The sequence below is a fragment of the Adiantum capillus-veneris genome, chromosome 11 (genome assembly GCF_014529385.1).
Source record: "Adiantum capillus-veneris isolate H3 chromosome 11, ASM1452938v2, whole genome shotgun sequence".
Classification (NCBI taxonomy): Eukaryota; Viridiplantae; Streptophyta; class Polypodiopsida; order Polypodiales; family Pteridaceae; genus Adiantum; species Adiantum capillus-veneris.
The window spans coordinates 161,661,450-161,670,600 of record NC_140941.1 but is presented as its reverse complement, the minus strand read 5'-3'; the positions used below and the strand labels follow the sequence as shown (position 1 = coordinate 161,670,600).

General features: G+C 43.7%; 1 protein-coding gene across 3 annotated transcripts in view; it reads left to right on the top strand.

Annotated features, from left to right (window-relative positions):
• Positions 1-304: 304 nt before the first annotated feature.
• LOC147448327 (U11/U12 small nuclear ribonucleoprotein 25 kDa protein-like) overlaps positions 305-9,151 on the top strand; it is a 102,393-nt gene continuing 93,546 nt past the window's right edge. For all 3 annotated transcript variants that reach the window (XR_015189749.1, XR_015189748.1, XM_086524549.1), the window contains exons 1-2: positions 305-452; positions 522-733. Coding sequence is in view for 1 of the 3 variants with exons in the window: in XM_086524549.1 (XP_086380675.1) it covers positions 532-733 (202 nt within the window). In the remaining 2 variants the exon portion in view is untranslated. The remainder of the gene's footprint in view (positions 453-521; positions 734-9,151) is intronic.

Below are 9,151 nucleotides of genomic sequence, written 5' to 3'. Positions count from 1 at the left end.
GCCCGTTGCTACATGCTATAGACTACCGCATCGTTTTTGTTGAGGGAATCTTTGAATTAGAAATACCTTTCAAATTTTTAAGGCCATTATTAGGGATACCTTTTAATTTTTTTTAGCAAGCTATATCTCATGGTCCACAATTGCACCCAAATCGCAACCAAAGCCAAAAAATAACATGCAAAAATTATTAAGGGCCTTTAGACATTGCCCATCGCGTGCCCGTTCATTTTGGGTGTGAGCAGCGTGTCTTACACACCGCCTTGCCCAAACAACCTTAATATGAATCTTTGCACAAACAACAGCACAAAATCAGGGCAGGCTGACTGGTGGGTTGCCATTTTTTCAACTCGGGGACCATGGTTCTACCTCACCCAACGCTGGTCTCAACTGTCCAAAATCTTGGGTGCCCCTGATTTCGCACGTGCAACCTCCTTTTGACAGTTGGCTGCCAGGTGTGTAAAGGCCATAAGAACAATAATTTCGTAATTTCAGCTAAAGAGGGAGTTTGACAACTTGGACAGACTACGCTGCATGGGGTCATCTGGTAGTGGGAGCGTGCGGGAGTACAACAAGGCAGCTCGATTGGAGCCAATTTTGGCGACGCTTCTTGAAGACCCCATCCTTGCTGATGTTCCAAAAAATGCCACCCTCGCAGACATTGAAACGCTCATTAGCGTGGAGTTGGGCAGTGCCATGAAGCTCTCTGTTCTTAAGATGGACAACACGGTTATCGGTAAGTTCTTCAAACCGCTTCAGTCTAGCGCAATCGGTTTTAGGCTACATTGAACTCTGTGGTAGACAAGTATTGGTTTTGACAGTCCCGAACTTGTTCCGGTGGTGGGGTTCTTTCCCGCTATATCCAGCTTTCGATGTGGACAATGCCTTTAAGTGGTTCGTATGATGATGCGTTGAGACTTCCATGCTGAGAAGGGAGGTCTAGCTCGGAAGGCATGGAGCTTGAACTTCACCCTTTTGCACGGCAGTTGACGAGGTCGAGAAACACTGATACCTCTTCAATCATCTTTGGGCATCAACTTGTTTGAGGCATGAAAGTTTCTTAGAGACTGCAAATGTTGAAGTTAGGTTTAACGCACAAATAAAGAGATTGTTATTTAGGGTGCAACTTTGTCTGGTTGCCTTTTGGGTCGGCCGTCCGTTTTATTTCCAATGGCCAGTGTGACCTTTTTATTTTCAAGGCGGTGCTGAGTTGTTTTTCCCAACCTCCACCTCTAATCCCCATATAGTCAGGGCACATGGGAGGCTAGGGACACATTCTAAGTTGTATATGACTATTGGCTGTCGTCTGCTGATGGTGGTTATGATCAGCCCCCTTTCCCATCTTTGTCTCTCTATTTTCTCATGCTTCCTCACCATAGGTGCTACGGAGTTTCGAAACGTTTTGCTTGAAACGAGTTTCAGAAGTTTCGAAACGGTTTCGCCCGAGAAAGAAACGCCAAAACAGAAGTTTCGTGCAAACTAAAGAAATGTACGTAAGTTTAAGTGATATAAGCTGAGATCTATGTTTTAAGCATTACCTTACAATTAGACATGAAAAAGAGGGAGAATATGACTAACTTTCAAAATTAGAAGTAGACAGAAGCTACATTCAGGACATTGAGGATTTCATGACCGAAACAAAGAACAAGAGGCTTCAAGGTTTACATGTAACATGAACCTTGACTTTACCTTTGGAACATCCAAACTCATACAGAAACGTTTCATACATTTCATGAGTGAAGAAACGCGTTTCTTGGCAACACTGTTCCTCACATGCGTTACAATGGTATTAGAGCTTCATGAAACGATTGGATGTGCGGGAGGAAAGCGTGTGTGGGCAAGTTGGGTGTGTTAGTAGGCTATAGGTAAATGTCTAGCGAGAGTGGCCTTTACCCCAACAACCTCCCAATCAAAGGCCAATGAGGCCCTAAGTGACCAAAACAAAGGAAATGTACAGAACCTATACAGAAGTGAAGCATGATAGTGGCTTCACCCAATACCCATCGAGTCGATGTGTCACAAACTGTTGACGTGTCAAGCCCCTGAAGACCTAAGCCCACTTGCAGATCCTGGCCGAGGGGCCTAAACCCTAGAAGAAGCAGTAGAATCAGAAGTTCTCACCTACTTGTAGACCCTCACCAAGTGGGGCAAATTAATAAAAGAGGTTTTTACCAACTTATGGAACCCCATCCGATGGGGCCCAAAGTTCCTAGGACCTAATTCTAAAATAAAGCAGTACCCACATACACACACACACTCAAAAATCATTGCGTGGAGAATTGATGACGTGGCAATAACCGTACGGACGCCCCGCGTTTTGTGCTAACATGCCACGTGACAGATTATACAGTAGCCCGTTTTTTGCGCTGACAGTTGGTGACGTGGCAGCTTTGTGGATTTCCGCACTAGCAGCTTTTGGGCTCAATGCTTTTGGACAAGATGCTTTTACTTGATGCTTTTCATGTAATTGCTTTTGGGCCTAGGGCCTTTAAATTTGTGCCAAGAGCCCATTCTCTGGCACGTTTCCGCACGGAAGTGCAGAGGACAGAGTATCGGCGTTGTACTGAGTTGAAGCAATATAAAGAATACTGAAAGGGGCACTAGGGTTTGGGGCTAGCGCTCTCTTGCGGTGGAACTCTGCCCCTCCGCGTCTCATGTGTCCCGCATCTCTTTCAATTCAGTGTTATTTGAAGTGCTAAACGTTCGTCTGGTGTGTTCTTTTCCTTTGGCACATGGTGCCCTCCTGTTATAGTGGTATCAAAGGTCCAGTCGTGTGCTTTTCTGAAAGCAAACTGGTCCTACCAAAGAGCAGATAGAGCAAGATGGTGCTTCCAAATATCACAAGAAAGTTTTGTCGCTTTTTGGAAAATAAAAATTCAAGAAAAGCTTTATAGTTTCTGTAACATTTTCACAATATATATGCCATGGGGAATTTCTCAGAATAATCAAAGATCTTGCGAGCCACCGCTTTTCTCAGAGGTAGTGCCATGCAGTGGTGGATATCTATAGCTACCAAGCCACACACTCCAAGGACTTGGCAAGCTTTCACGAAATTTTTTGCCTGAAGTTACATGACAATTGACATCGTTCTTCAGAGTGCAGCTTTCGGCAGAGTGGGGTTTCCTGAAATGCTTGCCACAGAAACCCTAGCAGATTATAACTTGGAATTATTGGATATCTCTCATCCAATGTCTTTTCTTGAACTAATACCCTTGGAGGCCCAGCGTGATTGCTATATCTTGGGACTACTACCACCGGAACACTGTCAGACCAAACTAGTTTCGACCATTCAAGAGCTTATGGACCATGCTGCGGTCGGTTACGAACTTCTGGAAGAAACCTAACCCTAATTTTTGGTACAGGTCTTAGAATGGAAAGCTAGTCATCTTTTTAAGCTAGATTGACGTTGAGAATGTTTTTCGAGTTTGATTTTTAGCAGTTTTTTTGAATTTTTGATAACCTGTTCGAAAAATTGTTTGGTGATCTTGTTTAAATTCTTTTGAAATGGACTCTATCCGTTTTAAACATGTTTTGGTGGCGATTTGAATTGTTTGACTCTGGTTTTAATACAAGTTTCAATGATTGGTGATTTACTCTGGGTGGACTAGTGAGAAATGCTGCTTGATAATGTTTGAACCTGGGAACGACTCAGACGAGATGCCTGGGGAGCGTTTCATTGTATGCTTTAAAACCTCGGAATGACGCAGACGGGTTGTCTAGCGTTTCATTGGAAAACCTTTGAACAACATAGACGTTTGGGGAGCGTTTAGTTGTATGCTTGAACCCTCCACATGACACAGGTTGCAGTTTGGGGAGTGTTTGGTTGTATCAATCCTCTGAGCTCATGCTTGGACCTTTTTAGGTTATTTGTAGGGGGAGTGATGAGGTAGTTGTTGACCGCAGATCGTTTGTCTCGGAGGATTGCTCAATGGCCTTGTTCGTAGTGTCTTGTAACTTGCATATGTGAGCATTTGTGCTGCATTGTGATGTGCCAACCACTGAATATTCCTAATTGGGTGAGATTGCTTGGGTATGTAATTTTAGTGCATCGAGACATCCATTACAGATCAACGCGGTCTGGGTGTGATGGCTAATTTTGCTACACCGGAATATCGAGAGCTTTGATATGGAATGAGAAATTTGAATGACCCTCGGATATTTTTGAGTTAACTTGAGTTGTTTTGTAGATATACTGTTATCGCGGACGAGAAGGGGGGATGTCACAAACTATTGACGTGTCAAGCCATTAAAGACCTGAGCCGACTTGCAGATCCAACCTAAACCCTAGAAGAAGTAGAAGAATCAGAAGTACTCACCAACTTGCAGTTCCTCACCGAGTGGGGCAAATCAATAAAAGAGTTTTTTACCAACTTATGGGACCCCATCTGATGGGGCCCAAAGTTCCTAGGACCTAATCCTAAAATAAAGTAATATCCACACACACACACACACTCAAAAATCATTGTGTGGAGAATTGATGACATGGAAATAACTGTATGGATGCCTTGGCGTTTTACGCTCACATGCCACATGGTAGACTGTACGACAGCCCACATTTTGGGCTGACAGCTGGTGACGTGGCAATCGTACAGATTTTCGCGCTGGCAGCTTTGGGCTCAATGCTTTTGGACTAGATCTTTTTCACTTGATGCTTTTCATGTAACTGCTTTTGGGCCTAGGGCCTTTAAATTTGAGCCAAGCATGCCGGGTTAGAATATCCAAGGTAAAAATATTGAGAAATTTCCATCTGTTCTTTTCCGTTGGCATGTGGTGCCCTCCCGTTACATGATGCAATGTGCAAACCACGCTAAAGCTAAGCTCTTCGTAAGAGCATCCAAAGGGTTGTTGTCGGTGTGAACCTTGATGAGCTCTATCCGCTTATTTGTCGAAACTTCTCGAATGAAGTGATCTCACATCAATGTGTATGGGATTCCTTCCTAAAGCAATGGCACTTGACTATCACAATGTAGTACTCAAGTGTGTTGACTTTGGTCCAAGTCTCCCACTAAAGGTGCCAACCATAATGCTTCCTTGGTGGCATCTGACGTTGCAACATATTCAGCCTCTGTAGTGGAAGAGGATGTGCAATTTTGCAGACATGGTCAGTAACTTCTTGAGCAAATATGAAGACATAGCCAGATGTAGACCTCCTGTTGTCTACATTCCCTTCATAATCCGCATCCACATATCCAACAATGGATACATCACTGTTACTGAAGCATAAGCACTTGCTTATTGTAATTTTCAAGTAGCTGAGGATATACTTCGCTGCTTCTGATGTTTATTGCCAAGATTCACCATGTATCGACTTACCACTCTCATTGCAAATGCAATGGCCGGCCTCTCTGCCATCATCGCATACACAAGAGTGCCCCAAGATTTCCCATAGATGAGGAATATGGTATCTTTGCCATCTTGCTTTCTCAGCATCTGACTTAGGAGAATCATCTTTGCTTAGTTTCACATATGCCGACATTGGAGTATTCAATGCCTTCCTCCCTACAATGCAAGACCTTTTGAATGTATGATTCTTGTGATAGCTCGAGAATCCTCTTAGACCTGTCACGCTTGATACACAAATCAAGAAAGTGACTAGCTTGTCCCAAATCCTTCATAGCAAAGTTCTGACTCAACTTTGCTTCAAATTGGCAATCTCGTAAGTGGACTTTTTGGCTATAAGCATGTCATCGATGTATAAAAGGAGAAGTATCAATGATCCATCACTGAGATTCTCTGTGTACAAGCAATGATCCTCTTGACTCCTCTCATAACCATGTGATTGTATAAATGTATCAAACTTTTGATACCATTGCTTGGGCCCTTGCCTCAAGCCATAAAGTGCTTTTCTAAGCTTACACACCAATTCTTCTCTGCTTGGCACTTCAAAACCTTCAGGTTGTTGCATGTAATTATCTTCTTGGAGATCTGTAAAGGGATGGCACGACGTGCCAATGGAAAATAACAGACTGAACCGACTTTAGATTCTTCAAAACAACTTAACAGAAAGAGAGACACTTCACACGAGACACAAAGTGGCATAGTTCCACCCCCAGAGTGTACTAGCCCCAAACTATGGCACCCTTTTTGGTATTTCTCTATATTGCTTCAACAAGGTACAACACTTGAGGCTCTGCTCGGCATCTCCCGTGCGTAGAACGCCGGATAGTGAGCCCTTGTGCATATTAAAAGGCTCTTGGCCATCCAAAAGTAGTTTACATGAAAAGAATCAAGTTCTGAAAGCATCTGGTCCCCAAAAGCTAGTGCCCTCAACAACAGTCCGTACATCAGGGCCACGTCAGCATGTTTTCGTAAAATGCGGGATGCCACGTCAGCAACGGTCTACTTTTATCCTAACCCATTTTAATAATGGGCAACTTGGCGAGGATCTATAAGTTGGTGAGGACTTCTTCTTTTGCTTTTGCTAGGGTTTGGGCCACTTGTCACAAACTGTTGATGTGTCAAGCCACTGCAGATCCCAGCTAAACCCTAGAAGAAGAAGCAGTAGAAGAAGAAGAAGTCTTTACCAACCTACAGATCCTTGCCGAGTGGCCCAAATAACAAGTTGGGTTAGGATAAATAATCCCAACACTTAGCTAACTTATGGGACCCCGTCCGATGTGCCCCAAAAATAAAGCACTAACACACACAAAATGACTTGCGTAAAAACCTGATGATGTGACGGCTATATGAATGTCGATGTTTTGCGCTGACTAATGTCGCGGTAGGCTGTACTGACTTCCACGAATTGCGCTGGTAGCTTTTGGGCGCTAGCTTTTGGGCGAGGTGCTTTTTGGGCTTGATGCTTTTCATCTATACTACTTTTAGATGGCCTGGGGCCTTAAAATATGAACTGTGGGCACTCTTTCTGGCATTCTACTGCGTGCAGATGCAGAGAAGAGCCACATGTGTTGTACCGTGTTGAAGCAATATAAAGAAATACCAAAAGAGGCACCATCATTTGGGGCCAATGTTCTCTTGGGGTGGAAATCAGCCACTCCGTGTCTTGTGTGCAGTGTTTCTCTTGCTGTTCAGTTGTTTTGAAGCATCCAAAGTCTGTTCAATGTGTTCTTTTCCGTTGGCGCGGTGCCTTCCCGTTATAGTATTATCAGAGCTCCAATCGTGTGCTTTTCTGAAAGCATACCGGTCCTACTAAGAACAAACAGAGCACCATGGCGATTTTGGATTCGAAAGAGTACCTGCAGTTTCTTCTTGATGAGCTTCTCAACATACTTTCGTGGCATCCTCAACAGAATCTCCCAATGCTGCAAATTTTTCAACAGTTCCTGAATTACATGCTACCCCCTTTGATGCCCCAGGTGGTACCACCTCCTTTGGCACCAGAAAGTACAAGAGCCTCCAACTGACAACCTACTCCAACCGACAACCTACTCAACACTCCGTTCCAATTTGAGGACCATGGTATAGCCATCTGACCTTGATCCCCAATGCATTCACCTCTACCATCGTTGTTGCCACAACCTCCACCCCCATTGCCACTTGCCTGGTTGGAGCTCGTAAGGATATCCCTACTATCCATATCCGGGGTTTGCACCTAACCAACCAAAATTTCAAGGATGATGGAATGCTAGTAAAATTTTTCACTTTTTCTAGAGCGAAAGATCGGAAGAAAGCCTTACATTTCTCCATCAATTCGACAATATATGTGCTTTGGGGAACTACACTGAGGAATCAAAAATCTCGAGCTGCACGATTTCTCAAAGATAATGCCATGCAATGGTGGAGTTCAATTGCTACACAACCGCTTGCTTCAAGGACTTGGCAAGCTTTTAAGACTATTTTTGCACGAAGTTATATGACCTCCTTGTTCGAAGTCCAGATTTGTCAGAATGGGGAAACTTGAAAATGCTTACCACGGAGACCATGGATGACCACAACCAAAAGTTTCTCGACGTCTACCATCGGGTGTCTTCAAGTTGATTTCCTTGGTGGACCAATGTGAGCAATATACAATTGGACTGCCATCACCATTATAGGAGTATTGTCTTTCCAAATAGGTATCGACAATGCAAGAGCTTATGGACCATGCTACGGTCGGATATAGCTTATGAAAGGAAAGCTTGGAGTTTATGACACAAGAGCCCCCGGCAAATAATGAGAAATCTCGGCCATAACGAACAAACCCCCGAGAATCTCGTGAAAGTCAACCTCAAAGGCCTTGTTGACAGTGGACACAGCCTCAACGAGAAACCCTATTACAAGAAGGCCGATGCTTTGAATATGTTCAGACAAGGCATAATTACATGTCATGTCCTCAAAGAATAGATACATCCTTAGAGCACCTTCCCGCTTCGAGAGCACCCTCTCATTCCGAGAGCTGACTAGACCACCTCCGGCTAATAGAGCTAGACTTGCAAATGGACATGTACCTTATATTTATGGCATTAAGTTCAAAATTTCTAATGAATTGTGCGGAGCTTATGGAAAAATCAACCGCTTGAAAGCCCTCATTTTTGGACCCGGGAGCTACAGAGAATTTCATCCATCGTGACTTCCTCAAGCAGATGGATTTTGACAATGATTCACAAGGTGGAGAACTTGAAGCCGAGCTAGCCATTGGGCAAACTCAGAAGGTGGTACCTCTCATTGGTACTCTTCCACCAGTAACCATCTAAGGATACCATGGAAAAGCATATTTTCACATCATGAAGTTGGGCAATTGCGACGCTCTCTTGGGCATGCCTTAGCATGACAAGAATGATGCGATACTCCAGATCGAGAACTGTACATTCACTTTGATACAAAAGGACAAGCCAGTCGTCCTCAAAGTTCACTGCACGAACAAAACCCTGAAAGAATTTTCTAATTGATTTGTATTTAGATACTTTTTGGACTGTGTTTGAGAAAGTAATGTTTGGAATGTGTTTGAAATGGATGCTATCTGTTTTAAACTTGTCTTGGTGCCGATTTGAGTTTGTTTGATTTTGGTTTTGATGCTTGTTTCAATAGTTTGTAATTTACTTCTGGGAGGAGTGTTCATATGCTGGACCCTCCAAGCGATGTAGACTGGGTGTCTGGGGAGCGTTTGGTTGTATCAGTTCTCTAAGCTCATGGCCCGAACCTTTTTATGTTATTTGCGGGGGGAGTGAGGAGGTAGTTGTTGAGTAGTTTCATGCTTGAGATCGTCTGTTTGGTA